Here is a 21,277-nt window from a genome sequence, read left to right on the forward strand (position 1 = left end):
GCCTAGAGCCTCTCACCCTGGTTAGCCTAGGCTGGTTTGCCAGTGAACCCCAAGGATGCTCCTGTCTCACCTCCCCATCACTGGGGTAACACATGTGCTAGCATATTCAGTTATTTCATAAGGGAATTCTGAGAATTAAATGTCAACCCTTATGCTACAAGGCAAACACATTAATAACTGCACCATCTTCCTGGTCCCCAGAAAAGGGTCAGTTAGCCTGAAAGCCCTTGCAGCCCAGTCTTCTCCTAGAGCAGGACAACATTGTAACTACACGCATGCCAATTTTACCTTCAATTCTATGAAGTGTCCTTTGAGACCAGCAAGAGCAGCTACTGCCAGCTAAAGCCATCATCTTGCTTTAACATACAAATTCTCTCTCACAAGGATCAATCCTTTATAATGAATAATCATGCTGTGTGTAGCTATAAGATTTTCCAGGACTGAGATTCTCCCCATATTCAGGGTCTTTGGTACCTCTGGTCCCCTTGGGATGAAGTGAGCAGGAAAATGGAGATAAGCAGGGAACAACATGGGGCATCCATGTGTTATAGACATAAAGGCAAGTGTTTAGGGACAGGGAGATGGCTCAGTGTTGCACAAGTGTGGAGACCTGAGTTCGGATCCCTAGAACCCAAGTAAAAACCAGATGCTTGGTGTGTGTCTGTGACCCTCAGGTTTCTATGGAAGATAGAGACAGGAAAGTCCCCAAATGCTCACGAGGCAAGTGGTTGGAGCATCCTGTCTCAGAGGTAGAAAGCGAGGATCAGCACCTGAGGTCCTCCTCTGACCCACACCTGTGTGCCATGGCATGCATTTATCACCCCTCCCTACACACTAAGAATAATTTTTTAAAAGAAAAAGATAAGGTCAATTTTAAGTTCAGAGATTACTTACGTAAAAGTGTCTACTTTTGTTCCTCATGTGAAATTAGGAGGCAAATGAAGAAGCTTTCACTAACTGGGTGTCACTAGGACCACCTGCTCCCCTTCCCATCCATGGTAATGATGTGAGATGAATCCTGGCATCTGGAGACGCTCCCCTCCTCTGTCCAGTTTATTAGCTTCTCTTCCTCTGCCTGAATGAACGAACCTGGGCAGCTCATGGTGTTTCAACTTCCTCTAGCGGATATTCTAATTACCCTGGTGATGGCTAATTATATGAAATTGTGTTAGTCAAGATTCTTCAGAGAAAGAACCAACAAAGTGTGTGTGTGTGTGTGTGTGTGTGTGTGTGTGTGTGTGTGTGTATGCAATGTACATGTGGGTCAGGGGTCAACCTTTGGTGTCATTCTTCAGATACAATTCACCTTGTCTCTTTATTAGACTGGGTCTCTTACTGGTCTAGAACTTCCCAGTGAGCCAGGCTCATTTACAGTGAGACCTGGAATCACTGGGATTATAAGTGTACACTCCCAAGTCTGGCTATTTAGATGATGCTGGGAATCCAACTGGGATCCTGACACCTGTGCAACAGACACTTCACCAATTAAACTCTCCCGCTAGCTCCCTTTCCCAAGCTTTAGGAGAAACTGCAATGATTTAGGAATGGAATACCTTTTGAAGTGCTTACTAGATGTTTCTGAGACAGAGGATTCAGATCTTGAGGACAAAGCTTAAGACTAATTTTAGATCTGTTTCCCAAATAGACCAATAAGGATCACGTGGAAAGAATCTAGTCCTCTAGGGTCACAAAAATTGCAAACAAATATACCTGTGATTTTGGGAACACAGGATCTTGGCTCCCTCGGCTCTTTATTTTCCCACTGTTTCCCTTTCAACACATAGAAATGACAGGTGTCTTGAGAGCTGGCTAAGAATCAGGCAGGCAACAAAAGACCAGAGGTGACTATTTTCCTGGATGGGACTTGTCTTAGTTTCTTTTCTTGTTACTGTAACAAAAACATTCTCACCAAAGTAGCTTAAGGGAACAAGTTTTACTGTGGATCATGGATCCAGGGGAAGAGCCGTCATGGCTGTGAAGTCAGAGCAGCAGGAGCTTGAAGCAGTTGGTCACATCTCATCCACAGTCAGGAAGTGGAAAACCAATGACTGCTCTGTTCACCCCCTCCAGAGTACTGACCCAGGGAGAATGTGCCGCCCACAGTGGGTAGGTCTTTCACTTCAATTAATGAAATGAAGACAACCTCCCCTCTCCAGCCAAGTTCAGACATCTGTATCTCAGATGGTCCTACAGCTCATCAAGTTGACCACTGAGATCAGCCACTGCAGGACTTTGGTAGGACTGCCCACTAAATTCTGACTGGCCAGTTATCCCAGTGATCCTCTTCTCTTTGCCTTGTCAGCTCGGGGGTTACAAGTGCATGAGTCTTCAATGCTGTCTTTCTTTGGGGTCCGTGGGATTGCAAGACAAGCGTTTTACCAACTGAACCACCTCACCTCTCTAGCTGTTAGAGTTCTTAGTAACCTTAACATTTTAATTGTCTTCATCATTATGCAAGTTTATATGTGTATCTACAGTATATGTTGGGGCACACAGGTGTGCACATGCCATGGCACATGTGTGGAGGTCAAAGACAACTTTCTGGAGTCAGTTTTCTCCTACAGCAGGATCCAGGGATTGAATTCAGGTTGACGGGCTTTTGTAGCAAGCACTCTGCCTGCTGAGCCATCTCACTGGCCCTCTAATAACTTTTGAATGAGAGAACAGGCCTTTTGTTTTGTCCCAAGTTGTACAAATTATATAGCTCATTCTGGGGATAGCTGGTGTGACAGCATGCCCTTTACTGGCTGGCTTCCGTTCCCTGTCGGATGTCCGCTATTGCTCTCTCCTGCACTTCTTGATGATTTACTTGACCTTGAATCCTTGTCACAGAGTCTACTGGGAAACTAAACCTGACTGCTGCAAATCTCATTATAATCCTGGAAAACACTGTGAAAAATTAAGCAGAGCTAGCCTGCTGAGGCTGCAGAGATGGCTTGGTATACATATAATTAAACATAAATATGAAATCGTCAAGAGAAAGCCAGCCTGGCCTGGAGAGATGGGTCAGTAGTTAAGAGTGTATACTGGCTTTGAAGAGGACCCAAGTTCGGTTCCCAGCACTTGCGTCTGACAGGTCACAACCACTGGTGGTAACTTCTGCTCCAGAGGATGCAGCCCCTCCTCTGGCTTTCCAGGGCACCTATACTCATAAGGACAGACAACTACACAGGTGCACTCAAAAAATAAAAAGGGAAATGTTAAAGGACAATTCACTCAGTTATTGTATTAAGGTGAAAAAATAGTGCATATAGTTTAGCTGTCTCCAAAATGAAAATAGTTATATCATCTGTCAAGAACACTGTAATAGCTCAGGTATCTGTCTGTCTGTCTGCCTACCTGCCTCCTCTCTCTCTGTCTCTCTGTCTCTCTCTGTCTCTCTCTCTCTGTCTCTCTCTGTCTCTCTGTCTCTGTCTCTGTCTCTGTCTCTGTCTCTCTCTCTCTCTCTCTCTCTCTCTCTGTGTTAATGTATGTGCAGGTGCATATGCATTTTTGAGTTTATGTGGAGACCAGAGTATAGCCTTGGGTCATGACTTGGACACTGTCAGTCTTGTTTTCTTTGAGACAGGGTCTCCCTTGACTGGAACCTTCTCCAGTAGGCTAACATGCCCTGTTTACACCTCTCCTTTATTGGGATTATAAGCATTTGTTACCAAGTCTGTCTTTTTTATATGGGGTTCAGGGACACACATGTCTTGTGTGGCAAGCAGTTTTTAGACAGAGCCATCTCTCCAGGCCCAAAGGAGTTTTATCAGAAAGTAACACCCAGATAAGCTTTTCATCTCTCTCATACCACATACTAGGTGCTCAAGAGAATCCAACATGCAAATATCTCCCTGACTAAGTAGGGCAGTAAACAGTGGCAGAGCTGACATTTAAACAACGGCTCCACATGCCATCTGTTTAAAAGAAATTATTTGTCTTTTCCGGGATGTCAGGGAGAATAAGTTTACATTATTGAGGAACTACAGAGCAAGGTGATTTCTTGATCATTTACAGTGACAAGTCTCTTTTCAGGGATAAAGCCTGTGTTGCAATGCCCCGGGAGAGCAGTGGACAACCTCGGACAACCTCTAAGTTCCAAGTTGTCCACGGAAACTGAACTTCCATTGCAGTCCAATATCGAGGCAAGAGATTCAATCTCCCACTAAATTTAAGGAGGGAAAAGATGTAAATAAGGATCTTGGTTCAGAATCAGATCAGAGAAGCTCATCAAACCGAGACTCCATTTTCATATCCCCAGAAGGCTCAGCACAATTGCCTGGGATGAGTCAAAGCCTAATAAATATTTAGTGACTGAACTGAAATTGGTTTATGGCTGAACCTTGCTGGTTTGAGCACCAGAGAATGAAAGTGACTCAGTCCTACCTGTGGAGACGGTATAGCCTCGCCATTACTGTCTTCTTGCCAACTGCAAGTCCACAGTGATGTGAAGCAGCATGGCATGGGACAGCCTTGGGGAAGAGTGTGAAGGGGAAGATGGGGATGGCTCTGAGTAAGATGTGGTGTGTTGGAATTCAGGTGACTCAGCCATTTCATCCATCTATTCAGTAAATGTGGTACCCAGGCCTTCTTCCTGACACATAAGGCTTACAGCCAGAAATGTCCATGACAAACTCTTTCTATACATGAGATCATTTAGTCTTCTACATAAATGCTGTAGCCATCTTGCTGTGAAATATGAGAAAGACAATAACATGTCTTCATGGACTGCCTTCATCAAGCAGAAATATGGGGTCCACAGACACCTAGGCACTAAATAATCCTTAGTGACAGTAACTACAACAGCAAGGACCCACGGTTGGGCCCCTGCTAGCACCTGGGATGTTGTCAGCAGTACGTACACAATTACTACATTCTCCATTTGGGACATGAAGGGGATAGAGGTTCTGGAAGAGCTGTGGATTTATTTAAAGCCACAGCATGGGGTAGATGGCATAGGGTAGGCTTCAAGGAGGGACTGGAACCTAGGTCTCCTAATGGTGGCATCAAAGCTGTGAGACTGCAAACCAATTGATGCACTTTTCCAAGTGCCAAACTCTTAACAAGGGAGCAGAGCTAACTAAAGTGTTCAGGCAATGTCTAAGCTGCCTGGAAAACGCTGCCCAGAAACAGGGGTACAACATTTGTAAGCTTAAAAAAATCCTTGGATCTTGTAACTGAAGTACCATCTTCCTGCAGATTCATGGGAAGAAGGGACTAAACTTGGACGCTTATAGATATTTTAAAGCTTTGATGGTAACCCCTGTTCCTTGGGAAGACTCAGTATATTTAGCCAGACAAGCAATAGAGTTGTTCTACAACAGTCTTCCTCTTTATGGCTGGTGGGTCTGAGAAAGAGAGATGAATGTATAAAATCCATACCTTCAGACTCTTTGACCTCACAATTAACACCACATTTCAGTGCTTCCTCTTTCGCACGCATCTCCTTATTTTTGCTAGGTTAACATGTAGCTAAGTAGCAGCTAAGCCTGCCTGGCTATGATCACTGTGGCGTGATTCACAATGGTCACAATATGTTATGTGTGATGGTTAACCTGGATTTTCAAGTTTATGGGACCGAGAATCACCGTGGAAACAGACCTCTGGGGCTGTCTGTGAGGGAGCTTCTAGATCTGGTTAATTAGGATAGGAAGATCACTCTGAATGTGTGTATCGCTCTTTCAAGGCAGGGATCCAGGACTGCATAAGAAGGAGAAAGCAAGCTAAGCGTCAGCATCTATCCTCCATCTCTCTGCTTCCTGACTATGGATGCCGTGTGACCAGCTGCCCCACACTCCTGCTGCCATGACTCCTCACCACAATGGACCGCACACACAAACTCTAATACCCAATAATCCTTTCCTTCTTTTTAAGTAGATTAGTCAGGTGCTATGCATCAGCCACATGTAAATTGTAACTAACATAAATATAAAACTTGCCTTTCTGTCTGAGATGAACCGATAAATATGTGATATGTGTCTAAACACACACAGACGTAAGTGATTCAGTAATAAAGAAGGATGAAAGTATGTCATTTGCTAGGAAACATAACAGAACCTATTATGTGAAATAAAATAAACCAGACTCAGACACATGGAATCTAGATTTAAATATACATGAAAGCTTAAGGGAGATTATTTAGAAAGAGGAAAGAGACCAGAGGGAAGGGAAGAAGGTACAAAAATAATGGGAGAAGAGAATATTACTGAAGTATGAAAAAGTAATGACTGAAACCCTTTGATATGCTCAATGAATATATGTTATGTTGGTTCAATATGAAATGTTCCCATAGAGTTATGTGTTTAATATGTTAATATGTGCTGGTGGCACAGTTTTGAGAGGTTGAGAGGGGCTGGAACTATGCTGGAGCAAGTATGGCTTGGGGTTGGACATTGTGAGTGATAGACCAATCAAGTTCTGCCTTGACCTTTTCTGCTTCTTGGTTGGATCATATTACAAGCAGCTGAGGACACTGCCCACCAGCTGCAGCTCTGAGTAGGCACAGTGGACTGTAGTCCCTTAAACTGTGAGCCAAAATAAGACCTCCTCCCTTATGCTTTATCCTTTCAAGTATTTTGACACAGTGCTAAGTGACTAATACATATGCTAATTTAAGAAGGCAAAAATATGAATAAATTATAGCACTGTATCTGAGAAGCACTGAGAATTTTAAATTTTTTGTGTATATACGGTGTGTGCTTCTTTGTGTTTGTGTACAGGTGGGCTCAGCTGTGTGATGTTGTACGGAGGGTCAGAAGTTGACTTCAGGTATCTCTCTTTATTACTCTCTACCTTATTTTTGAGACAATGACTCTCACTGAATCTGAAGTTCACTGTTTTGGCTAGACTGGCTTGCCAGTCAGCACCTGGGAGCCAACTTTCTCTGCACACTCACAAAAACCCAGCATTGGAGTTATGACTTTTTACATGATATATGTAGATCTGAACTTAGCCCCTTGTGTTTACATGACAAGTCTCCTATTTACTGAGCTATCTTTCTGGTCCTGGTAAGCTTTTTATTGTTATTTTAAAATTGTGTGTGTGTGTGTGTGTGTGTGTGTGTGTGTGTGTGCACGAGCATGTGCACATAAATACATGTGCTGGCAGAGGCTACAAGGGGGAGTTGGTCCCTCAAATCTGAAGTGGCTTTAAGATGACAGTGTAGGGGACAGAACTTGCATTCTTTAGGAAGCAGCACATGCTCTTAACCACTGAACCGTCCATGTCTCTAGCCCCAAGAGGCTGGGTTTTGCTTTTGTTTTACATAAAAACAAACATCACATAGCAAAGAGAACGTCCTTAATAGCTTATTTAAGTCAGAATTATCTGCATCTGCTTTTAACATAGGGGACATTTTGCGGAGTAGGTTAACAGCCAGAGAGAGGACATGGGTCAAAATACAACTTGTTCATTTGGAAATGGGGTGGCTGAGACCGACGTCAAATAAGTTCTTGCCCAGGCTGGCTGAGCTTCCTCCCGATGAGCTCTTGAGAAGGGAGCTCAAAGCTAAGTTTCAGGTGGGCAGAGAGTCACCCGAAAGCATAATTTGCCTCCGTCTGGGAGTTGACACAATCGAGTTACAGGCAGAGACTGTTTATCAAGGTGGCATGAAAGTCTCTCTTCAAATTCCACCTGCTTTTATAATCAAACAATAACATCTCCCGAGCACAGGACTTCAGCCCTGTGAGGAACATATTGGAAATTGATTCAGTGCTTCTGGCTGGGCTGGGACAATGCTTCATAACCTGTTAACCTCTCAGCTCATTCTGCCCCTCCCCCTTCTTGAAAAGCTTTTAGCTGCACCAGGGTGGCAGAACAAAGATAAAGCAAGCATCCTTTTATCTGATCCTGTGCAAAATGAGCGGAGCCGACACTGTGGCAGAGATAAGGTGATGGGTAAACCGCCATTCTCCCATTCTGCCTCCAGGCTGATGGAAGAAATTAAGACTGACATTGATAAGTTATTTGGGGAGGGGGAGAATTATCCATTTTCAAAACTGGAGGATTTTTGTTTAGAAGCTCTAAGGTCTGGGTTCGTGTCTATGAATTATTTAAAAAGTACCTATTGGATTATTAATAACAATAAAACGAGGACACAAAGTTGGAGGGAGAAGGGGTGGGAAGCACTAAGGAGTTGGGGTGGGGAGCACTAGGGAGAATTGGAGGGAGGAAATGGTTGGTGGATGTGATTGAGGTACATAGTATAAATGTATGAAAATTTTAAAGAGTTAAACAATATTTTTAAAGAATTTAAAAACATTTAATATCACCTATGTGAAAAAAAGGGCCATTGTATTTTGTTTGACAATGTCCAGATAATTGCTAACAGAAAATAAATCATGCACGGGTGTGATCATTCCGATAGTACGAAGTATTATGCTGCGATGTGAAGTAATAAGGCAGCTGAGGACGTAGCTCTGTGGACAGAGAGCTCGCCTAGCTCATGAAGCCCTGGTTGGATTTTATCCCCAGCTCCGTATACAGCATACACAGACCGGATAGGCAAGAAGGATCAAGACTTTGAGGCCAGCCAGAGTTACATAAGATTTGGTCTCCAAAAAGTATGACATAAAAACCAACAACAACGATAACCGAACCCCACCAAGGTAAATCTATATGGAGTCATGTGGCGAAGTGTCTGCAATGAATTGATTTTTAAAAGTTGTGCTGTAGCATGTTTTTAAAGGCTCCTAGATCAGCTCTGCGTTACAATGGATTTACTGAAAATTCTCAATTTTTATTTCTGATGCACATCTATCGCACAAGCCAAGAGAATCCCTGTTTCTCTCTGTTTTCTCAGTCACGTGTCATTAGTAACTCAAATTTTACCTCTGCCTTTTGCCAGGGTTCTCACCTGATTTGTTCTAGTAATTGTCTCTTGGATTCAGCGAAAGCATTTCTAGAACACTGTAGACTTAATATATACATTGGTAGGAATCCTGGTGGCTCTTAACATGAAATCCTTTTAGTTTATCTAGTGGGTATGGTTGGACAGAGGGCAGGTGTGTACATGGATGTGTGTGGGGGTGTTGTTATGTGCAGATGCAGGAGTGCCTGAGGACTCTACACACATGTTCATCCATGCACACGTGACACACACACACACACACACACAAGCACACAAATATTATCTCATACACATACATAAACACAAAGAAACGTCTACTGTTGTTCAAACCCCTGAAAGTTAGTTCTTAGTTACTTCCTGTATTTCTGCTTAGAGAAATACAGTCATGGAGTTAACACAAAATCCAGATGATAAGATCCACTATGGACAACTATGGTTAAGTAGGTTCTATTTATGGTTTGATATTATTTGACAAGTGCCATTGCCCTGTTTCTTGTTCTTGATTCAGGCAAAGTCATTGGAAGAGCCTATGGGATGGGCCTTACTTTCTTCTTACAACTAGGGAAGTAACCACAGTTATAATAACATTTGCCAAGCCCTTTCTCTTCTGCTGTGTGAAGATGCTGCTTCACCGACTCTCCCTTGCATGAACATGGTCTAGAGTTACCTTCACTGTAACAGTCCTATGCTTCCTCTATCCCTTCTGCCTTCCCTGAACTGTGCACTGGGCTGCAGAAGAAGTAGGTGCTCTGTGGGTGGATGATAAGGGTACGGTTCAGTCTACGTCACAGGTAAAATGTCTAAGCTCTTTCAAGGTCACTCTTACTTGGCTCAACATGGTTTTGTTTCACTTCTAAGTTTTTTTTTTTATTAAATTCTTTTTTTTATTATTAACTTGAGTATTTCTTTTTTTTTATTTATTAACTTGAGTATTTCACTTCTAAGTTTTAAGGCAGAAGTAAGTTTATGCAAGCATATCCTTTTCCTATGTAAGGTGCGCTTGATCATTTTTCCTTCTCCCTTACCCCGTCATTTGCCTAAACAAGCACTTTGAATGCCTCAGACTTAGAGCCCTCAGGAACTGCTCTTAACTAGAGGTACACATTTACTGGAGTGCAATGCAAATATCTGATATGAAAGAGTCCTGCTTGGTCTGGTCTGTAGTCACATAACTTTTCTTTCCATATTCACTAAAGTCTAGGAGAAGACAGGAATAAGAGGATGACACCCTGGAAAGCTGGAAATGCACAGGTTTATGGAGGTAAGGCACTCAAAGGCACTTCTGATTACCTCCTACTCTATAGGTTAGCCCAGGCTGAGGAAGGAGGGAAGCACAGGTAACATATTCGGCTACAGGACTCCCCTGAGGGCAATAGCAGCTCTTGGGATAGAAAGGAGAACTCTCCAAGCAGGACCTTCATACCATGCCTCTAAGGCTCAGGGAAAATGATGGAAGTGGGAATGGAAAGAACATAAGAGCCGGAAAATCGGGAGGCAGCCTGTGAAATGTTGTCTTCCAGGCATGACCTAGCCATTACTAACACAATCTCACAGCAGCCATGGCTGCCTGTACTGCGCATGCACAAGGATATCCATGGACCAGGGAGGAACTTGTGGAGTTCTCCCTGCTGAACTATTAGATATTGATGGATACCAGAGAGAGGGCAGTCATTGTCTTCAGTTGTTTACCCAATAGATACTCTATCAGCCAGACCTCCGGTTATACAGAAAGCCTTGATCTAAATCAGTTGGTCAGAAAATAAAACAAAAAGACACGTGGGAGGAAAGGCTTGACGGGGATGTTAGGGGATAAGAGAGAGGAGAGAGGAGAGAGGGTGAGAACAACCAGAATGTCTTCTGTAGACATATGATATTGTCAAACAGCAAACAATGAAATATTACAAGTACAAGCTCCAAGGCAATCCGTCCATAGAAATAGCCGTCCATAGAAAGCTGAGTGGCTGTAGTGGGACCATGGCTTCTGTCTTGCCATGCTGGTATTGGAAAGCCTCTGTAGAAGAGACTAGAAGCATACCTAGGAGAGTTTATATTAGGCTCGTGCAACCTTTATCCAGTGAGGTAGATGCTGTTATGTGCACACATGTGTGGTTATTAGACAAATGTCCTTTCTATGTCTTATCGTTTTGTGGGTACCACTAGATTCTATATCTTCCTCAAAAATCTTCAAAATATCTTTGGGTTTCTTTGTTTATTTGTTTAAGAATTTCTGGATCCCATGTCTTTAGGGAATTTTCAAACATTTTTATTACACCTAGTCATTTACTTATTACATTTATTTATTTGCTTATTTATTTATTTAGTTAGTTGTGGGAATGTGTATATGGATAAGTATGCCACAGCCCATGTGTGAAAGTCAAAGGAGGATAGCTTTCTCCTTCTCTTGTGGGGCCCATGTAGTGAATTTGAGTCAACATCTTTGGTGGCAAGTGCTGCTCACTGAGCTACCTTGCAACTGTGGGAATTATTCTGACATTCATCAATGGCTGGTATTTCTTTATGTATGCTTGTGTTCCTGTGTGTGTTCATGTCAGGGTGCATGTGTGGGTGCTCATGTGTGGACATGTGTATGAAGGTTAGAGTTCAACTTTTGTTCTTATTTCCTAGATGACACATGCCTTGTTTTTAAAGACAGTGCTCTTTATTGGACTGGAAGGCACCAAGTAGGCTAGGCTGGCTGTTCAGTGAGCCCAGAGATCTACATACCCCTACCCCACTTTTCTTGTGTTGAGATAGAAGCATGCACTACCACACCAGGGTTTTTTTTGTTTGTTTGTTTGGTTGGTTGGTTTTTGTTTTTTGTTTTGTTTTGGTTTAACATGGGTTCTGGGAGTAAACCATTGAACCGTATCAATTAAACTATCTATCCACACTGGTTGGTAATTTCAACCTAAGACAATAGTATTTCAATTCTTTGAGAGTATTGAACATTAACACACAGTTAGGCCAATGGGTAGGATCAGTCTGTCATGATTAAAAAGGTAGGAAAAAAAACCATTTATGCTAGAGCTTCTACTAAATTAGGCCAGCTATTTTTTGTTGCTCATTAACACAAAGTCTGACATTTATTAGGATTATTTTAGAGGGAAAAAATTATAGTGCTTTCATTTTATTTAATTCTCGAAATTCTGCATAGATATTTTACTTCTACTTATGCATATATGCATGTCTATGAGAGTGTGTGCTCGTGGAGGAGCAGTACTCAAAGAAGCAAGGAGAAGTCAGATCCCATGCAGTGGGAATTAGAGGTAGATCTGAGTTGTTTAATGTGGGTGCTGGGGAGTTAGACTCAGGTCCTCTGTGAGAACAGCAAGTTCTCTTAATCACTGAGCTATTGCTTCAGCCCCATAATTTATAAATCTTGCATTTCAATCCAGACATAGTACAGTTAGCAATATGGTGTTTTCTATTCAACTCATGGCACTTTGACTAAACTAACACAGTCACCCTGAAGTTACAGACAGAAACACAAACTCTCAGGCCGTGGTTCCTCGGCTGTTTTTCTCTGTTGAAAGGGTGTGGTTGATATTTGTTTGGAGGAGACACGTACTGTTCAGGTACTGTTACTGAAAATATTCTATCATGGCTATAAAATATTACAAAATATATGATAATGCCATGCTTAGGATAAGCAGCATGGGAAATAGATATTCTCAGTTCCTGTGACGGGATAAAGATACAGGAATAAATATTACTTACTCTCATCTAGTCTCAGTGGGGAGAACCTTTAAAATGTTCCTACTGATGGCTAGCTTAGAGTTACTGTCAACCTTTTCCCTCTGCTACTTCAGAAAACAGAGATTAGAATGTGTGCAGTTTCCCAGCATCCTTTGCAGTGTGGTTGGCTATATGATCCATTTGCCTGTGACACTGTATTAGACAGAGCCTGCTGGGAACCTGGGAAGCTTCTACTGTTCCCCATACGTTCTGTTTCAATGGAAATGGGATGACTAGAGTGGCAGGACTCAGCTTGCAACCCAAGGCAAGGGGTTTGAAAACAGGAAACCTCCATGGTATTGTGGATAGCATAGGAACATAAAATTCAAGAGGGCAGCAACAACAAACCCTGTTCTCATCAAATAATAAAGTCATCTATTACAGAAAATAAAAATACAATAAGAGAGGCAGCATGTAACACTATTTGTGTGCATATACATATGTGTGTGGGTGCATGTTTGCATTGTTACTGCTGCTTCTTTTTTCTGTTTTTGCTTTTGTTGTTATTGTTGTTTTATTTTGAGACTGGGGTCTTATGTAACCCAAACTGACCTTGAACTCACTGTGTAGCAAAATCAGAACCCTGAGTAGAACATTACACTTAGTTTATTTGGTGCTAGAAATGGAAGACAGTGCTTTCTGTCTACAAGGCAAACACCCTTCCCAACTGAACTACACTCCCAGTCCCTCTTAACTTAATCTCAATCTTGTAATGATGCTGATCCGAACCTAGAGCTGTGAGCACATTTGGCATGTGCTCTGTCATAGAACTGAATCTTTTGCCTGCTATGATTATTTTTTTTTACAGGTTCAAGAACTTCATTATGGGAAAAAGAAGATTCAGCCAGGCTTTGCAGACGATCATGCTTGAAGGCTGTTAAACAATATTTAACTTGCACATTAGCTAACTATGCTGAACTGGTACCAATTAAATCCCTTTACACTGACAACCATAATAAAAGGATGTCTTGGAATAATAATCTGATTCAGACTACACTCATTCAGCTGTTTGTGAAGACTTTTGTATTCCTAATTACAAATGAAAAGAATAATAATTGTGTGCCAGTCTCATTAAGCTGAATAGGGACAACAACACTCCGAGACACACAATAAATTATAGTTTGCTGGAGACGGCCAGGAATGCTAGAAAAATATGGCATTCAGAGCCAGGGGTGGGGGTGCTGGGAGTTGACTGCTTAGGGCATCTCAGTGAAAGCAATGGATACGAAGGCTAATGGATACTAACCACCCTCAAAGGGAGACACTTCTTAGGATTTAATATGCAGTTGTGATGGTTAGCGCTCATGCTTAACTTGACAGAATCTAGAATCACCTGAGAGCCAAAGCTTCTGAGCATGCTCAAGGAGGATTGTTTGAGTGTGTTAATTGATGTAGGGAGACCCAACTTAGCTGTGGGTGGGACTATCATTTGGGTAGGAGATCCTGGACTGCACAAGCTGAAGAAAGGAGCGGGGGAACTGATCCTCAGAACGCACGCAGTCGCTGCTCTCCTACGTTTCATGGTAGAGACAGTGGGATCAGCTGCCTCCATCCCATGCTGCTGTGTCTTCCCTGCCTTGATGTACTGTATCCTCGAACCCTGAGTCCCTTTGCCTCTTAAGTTGCTTTTGTCAGTGTGTTTTAGTTGAGCAAAAGCAAAGGACTCTGGTCATTCTGCTACTCCTACAGCAATCCATTCCATCATTGCATGTCAAGGTGACTAATCAGCAAATGCACATTCACAGCCACTGGTGTCTCCCGAAGAACAGTGAATTCTACGAGTGCCCAAGGTAGTCTGGGGACTTGGAAATCAATTACTCCTCCAGTCTCCTCACAAACAGGAAAGTCACGGATATTTCCTCCATCTTGGTCTCCTAACAGGGGATGAAACAGGACACTTTCTTCCCACTTCACTGAGCACATGTTTTCTTTTATATTTGGTGCTGTGTACAACTTTAAGAAACACAACTAGGCTGTTTTCAGGGTTGTAGAACTTTCAGGGAATTGGGAGCAGGAAGCTAACTGTTGTGTCCTTGCAGATTCATTTTTACCTCAGCTAGCTGAAACAGGTTTTCTGAATAATCATATTTTTTTCTTCATTAAGAAACACCTAACAAGTTGAAGTTAATTTAGGTCTATATTTGTTCGGGGATTTCAACTGAAATGATGAAAAGAAAATTGTGTTGAAGGTTTTAGCAAGTGAATTTACTTGTTTTATTTGTTTCTTGTAAAGGTTAGTGTTGATTTTCAACTTGACAAAATCATCTGGGAAGACTGGTCTCTGGTTACATCTGTTGGGGAGTATACTGATTACTCGATGTGGAAAGATCCATCTTCTTTGTGGGCTGGGCCATTTTGTGGGCATTCCTACAATGTATAGATGGAGAAGTGGAGCTGTGGAAAGCACGTGCATTCTCTACACTCACCTTGGGATGTAAGTGACCAACTGCTTCCAAGTGCTGCTGGGACTCCCCTACAATGGTAGACTGCACCTCTGAACTGTGAGCTCTATAAATACACCCTGTCACTCTTACGTTGTGCTTATGATAAAATATGTCAGGATATTTTATCATAGCAGCAGGCAAGAAACTAAAACAGTTCTATATGTGAAGTGTCCAAATTTTAAAAAATGTTCCATTTCAGGAAGCCATCACCCAGTGTTTTTAAGCAATAGATTCCTGCATTAGTTGCTTCTTCTTTTTTTTTTTTTTTTTTGGTTCTTTTTTTTCGGAGCTGGGGACCGAACCCAGGGCCTTGCGCTTCCTAGGCAAGCGCTCTACCACTGAGCTAAATCTCCAACCCCCCATTAGTTGCTTCTTGAGGCCATTCTATAAAGGGATATTCTAAGAATTGATCCTCTCCTTAGGAAAATAAGTATTGGTTTCCTGTGTCACCTCCATTATTATAACAGCACAAACTCCTCTTCAGCTCACACTGTACTCCTTTGCGAACACCCATCTTTTCTCCACAGTGGGGCTCTGCGACCCCAGAAACAGTATGGCTTCCTGCTTCTGCATGCTTTCCTTTTGTGGTACTTGGCATCAAACCTTGGACCTTGTCAATGCCGATCAAGGACTCCATCAATTATGTAAGCCACGTGCCCAGGCCCAATCTACTTGTTTTACATTAGCACGTGTGAAAACGTGGGGTCCCAGACTGAATGTCCCAGGTGGTCACAATGGAGACATGCGCCGAGCACCAGCGTTCGTCTCCCTGCTTCCTGACTGTGGCTATCGGATGAGCAGCTGCCTCACACCGTTGCCACGCCCTCCCGCCATGATGGACTGTGCCGTTGACCTGTTAGCCAGAATCAACCCCTCCTCCCTGAAGTTGCTTCTGTCAGGCGTTCTGTCACAGCAACAGGAAAAGTCACTAATAAAGCATCTAATCTCTTTGAAAAACAAGTACCACCTCATACCCCACAGAGCAGTGGTTCTCAACCTTCCTAATGCTACGCTCTTTTAAAACCTTATGTTGTGGTGACACCCCCCAACCATAAAATTATTTCATTGCTACCTTATAACTGTAATTTTGCTATGTTATGAGTCGTCATGTAGTTATCTGTTGTTTTCTGATGGACTTACGCAAGCACTGTGAGAGGGTCAATCTAACCCGGAAGGGGTTGCGACCCACAGGCTGAGAACTATTGCAATCATGGGCCACTTGAGGCAACGCCTCTAGAAATGCACCAAGAGAATTCATCAATGTGAGAGACAGTCAAGCAACACATGGATGTTTACCTATTACGTGGCTTTGGAGCGCAGCGTCAGCAACTCTATCTTCTTCATCCTCTCGTACATCTTCGTCGACTTCTGCCCCCTGCAGTAAGACGATACTAGAAGTTTTTATTCATCATTCTACAACAATCTTTTGCAATCTTCATAACAATGGCACGTTCTGTAATGAGTGTGTTGAATGTATACACCTGTGTGGGATTATGAATGTCTGCGCAATGCTTTATCCTACTTAGCCTTTATTATCTGGCTTCATTATGGGCTTTAATTAAGAGAGCCCATTTCCAGAATTACAACCACAGCTTTGAGGTGCAGGACTCACAGGGTCCCTGGCTCTATGTGTGATTTCAAGATTAACTGCTTTGGTTTTAAAACTTTATAATGGAGTCATTCACACCAGGGTATTAGGAAACATTAAAGTCTAAGGGGCTATAATTCCTCCCGAGTCACAGATTTTTCTATAAGTTATTTTAATAAGAATAAGGGACTATACTTGAATCTTATTTAGGTCACAGGACCCTTTTCCTAGACTATAACTCTCTCTAAGAAAGTATCTTTTTTTTTTTCTTCCTTTTTTCCATAATGGAATGAGGAGTCTGGGTTGTGTGATCGGTAAACTAGACTGGCAAGACATATTTGGAAGTGTCATATTAAAACCATTTCCTCCTGTCTGGGGATGTTGATCAGTTGGTAGAAGGCTTGTCTAGCATGCAGGAAGCCCTGGGTTTAACGCCTCGCTTCACATAAACGAGGCCTGATGGCAAATTCATAAAATCCTAGTGCTCACTAAATAAGGTAGAGGCATGACCATAAAAGTTTAAGGTCATCCTCAGCTACATAATGAATTTGAACACAGCCTGAGCTATAGGTGACCCTATCTAAAGGGAAAAATGTTGTTTGTCCATTCAAGCTGGAATGAATATATTCCTGATGGCAAATGGTTCAAAAGGAATGTTAGAGAGAGTCCCATCAAATCAATTTCATCAATGTATGGGTATTTCATCAATGGTCTGGGACCTTCCATAAGCACAGCATATTTGTCTTCAGTGGTAAGTAACACTGGGAGGAATACTGAAACCCCAACTTTCCAATCTAACAGTGGGGCACCACGTACATCAACACCACCAATCATAGAAACAGCTGACTGGTTTGGGGAGCTGGATCACTCAGTAAGGTGCTTAACATAAAAGCATGGTGGCTTGGGTTTGATCCCTCAACACCCATGTAAAAAAGCCATGTGTGCTGGTATGAGGTTTGAAATTCTTTTAATTCCATCAGTGGAAACAGGCAGATCCCAGGGGCTCGATGGCCAACCACTCTACGGCAGAGCAGTCAAAGATCCTGTCTTAAAACAATGCAAAGTCCCTAAGGAGGGACAACTAAGGCTGATCTCTAGTCTTTATAGCATGCTCACACACAATGTACATGGCTCGTCCTCCCCACAACACACACACACACACACACACACACACACACACACACACACACAAATAAACAAAACCAGCCAATACCTGCATTGTCTGCACTAGGAGCTATGCAATGGCTTTACATTCAGGCCTGACATGCTTGACCTAATGCTAGGGAATGGTGCTGTCCCCAACACTCCTATGTTCAGAAAGGATGTACCCTTAAACGACAGAGACGATACATTATTATCAAAATGGAGGGGCTGGGATTTGAACTCCGAAAGCCAGACTATAGGCTGACACCCATTTACAGGGATCTTCATGGTTCTCAGATTTCCAGGCTATTTCATCTGTGTGGACACGGCCTCAATATCAGAGCGGTCAAGGTCCTCAAAGATATGCCAACCCCCACAATGGCTCCTATAAGCTATATTACAGCTGGCCACTTGGGCAGCTGACAACGGTGCAGTGCTGCTGGGGGATCTGCCCAGGGGCTCAGGCTCAATAAGATACATCATCTTCCATCAAATGTAGAAACATCATCTTCCATCAAATGTAGAAAGTCATTTGTCTGCATGCTGACCTGGGGGTTAGTTTTAACTCTCAACACTTAATGGGATACAGACAATCATTTACACTTTATGACTATGCTACACATGGCTTTTAGACTCCCCCAAGGCCCTGGCCCTGTGGACAGACTCCAAGACCACATCTTTTCTAGGCTTATTGATCTATAAAGGGCAGCTGCCAAGGGGTACGGGTAGCGCTTATGGATCGGTTATGGATCTGAAAGATCTTGTTGAAGTGCAAGCTTAGGTAAGGGCAGTGTCAGAGAAGGACACATTCTTAGCTCTACTTCTCCACCCAAACAGATTTCAAGGCACAGCGTGGATATATTATTTAAAACTATTTGCATATGCAAATCAGAGACATACTTTATTTTGGCATCAGATTCTCTTCCTAATTATATTTTCTTAGGCTCCAGTTTAAGTTAATTTTCACCCTGGATCATGCAGCAGGTGGGATGTGGGAACACCACTGGGAGGTGAGAAAACTCTTATGTGTTAGCGTTAGCGTTAGTGTTAGTGTGTATGCATGTGTGTACATAACATACATTTGCATGCATGTATACTCATGTGTGGAAATATAAGTGCAGTGAGTATGTGGAGACCAGAGGTCAACCTCAGGAGTTCAGGAGCACTTCCACAGGGGCTGGCCACCTTTTTATTTTTATGAGAGGGTCTCTCACAGGCCTGGAGTTCACTGACTAGGTGAGGCTAGCCAACCAGCTGTCTTTACCGTCTCAGTGTCAGGATTACAGGTACATGCTACCATGTGTGATATTTTATGTGGATTGTGGGAGTTGAACTCTCATCTCTGAGCACATTAGTGACTGAGCTACCTTTCAGCTCCCAAGTGTTTGCATCTCCATTTGCTAAGGATGAATCTTTAACCCCTGCCCATTGTGGGGCTCAGAAGCTGCTTTAGATATCAGCTTGCAGTATGTGGTCATTAAATGCCACTGCCTTCATCGTGACTAACTCAAACTATCAGAAGGGCAGGAGGAAATGAGTTTGCAAAAGTCCTAAGAGGCAAAAGGGAGAGTATGACCCACTGTAACAGATAGACACACGTGATCTCACAGTTGAACTCTATATTTGGGGAATTCCTCATCTGGAATTCTGTACCTCCTTCCTCTCTGAATGACTAACTCTATGGGCTTCTGAAGTAAACAGCATTTTTTAAATACCAAAATCAAATCAAGGGCTAGGAAGAGTGACTTTCCATTAAAGTGTGAGGGAGGGAGAAGGAGAGGCAGAGTGGGAAGGGAAGATACCCAAACGACCATGACTCTGGGATGGGAAATGAGTGAGCCGGTATCTTTGGATATTTCATGTCTTAGAAAACTTAGCAAAAGGAAGGCAAATGTGCAGGCTGCTTATTTGCATCAAAACAGCATTTAGAATGGAATCATTCAATTAAGGATGCTGAAATTATTATATTTTGCAGGACTTAATAAGATGATAACCATTTGTGTAATTATGCTACTATTTTCTGCCATTTCATCTCTGCAGTCCCATTTAATGGGATGGTATTTGATGATTTTTTATTAGCAGATGTGATTTTCTTCTGAAGAGGTGACACTTGGGAGAAGAGAATCGTATCATTTATATTAACACACATGCATTAAAATGGCCATCTCCCTTCCAGGCCCCATGGAGGTGTGTGATCCCCTTAACTTTGTTAAAAGATTTTTATTTTTGTCTTGAGGTGTTAAATAAGAGCCTGGAGCTGTCTTTCTTTAAGATTGCTATTCAGAAAATAATCTCCACTCATTGGAAGGAACAACTCGAAGCAGAAAGCAAGCAAAGCACACCCAGGCTAATCTTTCTAGGGGAGGTCTTCCCTACCCTTCATTTAAACACATAAAACCATTTCAAGCACCAAGTAATGTGGCCGCTGGTCTAAATTACACAAAAAATTTAGAACTAAGTGGCCTACAAATGATGGCAGATGTGGGAACATAAGCCTTTAATTAAAGTTCCATAGAGAGAAAAGATTTATTTTGGTGAAGCATTACTGGTACTTTTCCACATTTTATCTTAACTATACTAAAAGGGAATGTGGAGTCACTGGTAAGGTAAATGGTTTGTGACATAAAGAGATTTGAGGTATATATAAAACATATATGGAAACAATCTTTCTATTATGATTACCAGTGATCCTTAGCTTAAATTGTTAACTTGATACAACCTAGAATCATCTGGAAGGAGAGAGTCTCAGTGTTAACATTGGATACACCTCTGGGGATTGTCTTAATGAGGATAACTTATACAGAAAGATGCAGCCCACTGTGGGCAGTAACATTCCCTAGGCTGGGGGTACTAAACTGAATAAGAGTGGAAGAATTAAGCTGAGCACAAGCAGGCAACCAAGAAAGCACACATGTGTTCATTTCTCTTGGCCCTCATCCACGGATATGCTGTGTCTAGATGTCTGAAGTTTCTACTTCAACTGCCCTCCACAATAGTGGCCTATAACCTGGAACCGTGAGCTACAATAATTCTGTTCTCCACTAAGTTGCTTTTTGTCAGGATATTTTATCACAGCAACAGAAAGGAAATAAAAACAATCCCTAAACATTAAAATGCTTAAAAATGACTTGGGCTCTTGGGAATAAATGTAATTTTAGTCCTTAAAGACCTAAGCCTGGTGGCACATTGTGTTAGGAGGTTTGAGAGAAGTACTTTTAGGGCTGAGGCTATTGGTCACAGGTAGATAGGTAGGTTGTTGGCCTTGTGTGTGTGTGTGTGTGTGTGTGTGTGTGTGTGTGTATGTGTGTGTGCTCGGATTCAACACCAAGTATTGCCAGACTCCCCCCCCCAAAAAACAAACAAACAAACAAACAAAAAAACTGTTGACTTAGCGTTGCCTTGACAATGAAGTAGTGTTTGCATTCACAGTGATGCTGTGACATCAATGGTGTTATCTATCACTATTGTTTCCAACTAAACAACTCCTATAAGGAAATTTCTTTGCAACATACTTTAAAATAAGCAGCCGGCAAATTT

General features: G+C 42.3%; 1 protein-coding gene across 16 annotated transcripts in view; it reads right to left on the bottom strand.

Moving 5' to 3' along the window:
- Nckap5 (NCK-associated protein 5) overlaps positions 1-21,277 on the bottom strand; it is a 913,274-nt gene that overhangs the window by 83,911 nt on the left and 808,086 nt on the right. For all 16 annotated transcript variants that reach the window (XM_017599040.3, XM_039091169.2, XM_039091162.2 and 13 more), the window contains one exon: positions 16,306-16,384. In XM_017599040.3, the coding sequence (XP_017454529.1) occupies positions 16,306-16,384 (79 nt within the window). The remainder of the gene's footprint in view (positions 1-16,305; positions 16,385-21,277) is intronic.

Source organism: Rattus norvegicus, chromosome 13, assembly GCF_036323735.1.
Source record: "Rattus norvegicus strain BN/NHsdMcwi chromosome 13, GRCr8, whole genome shotgun sequence".
NCBI classification, from domain to species: Eukaryota; Metazoa; Chordata; class Mammalia; order Rodentia; family Muridae; genus Rattus; species Rattus norvegicus.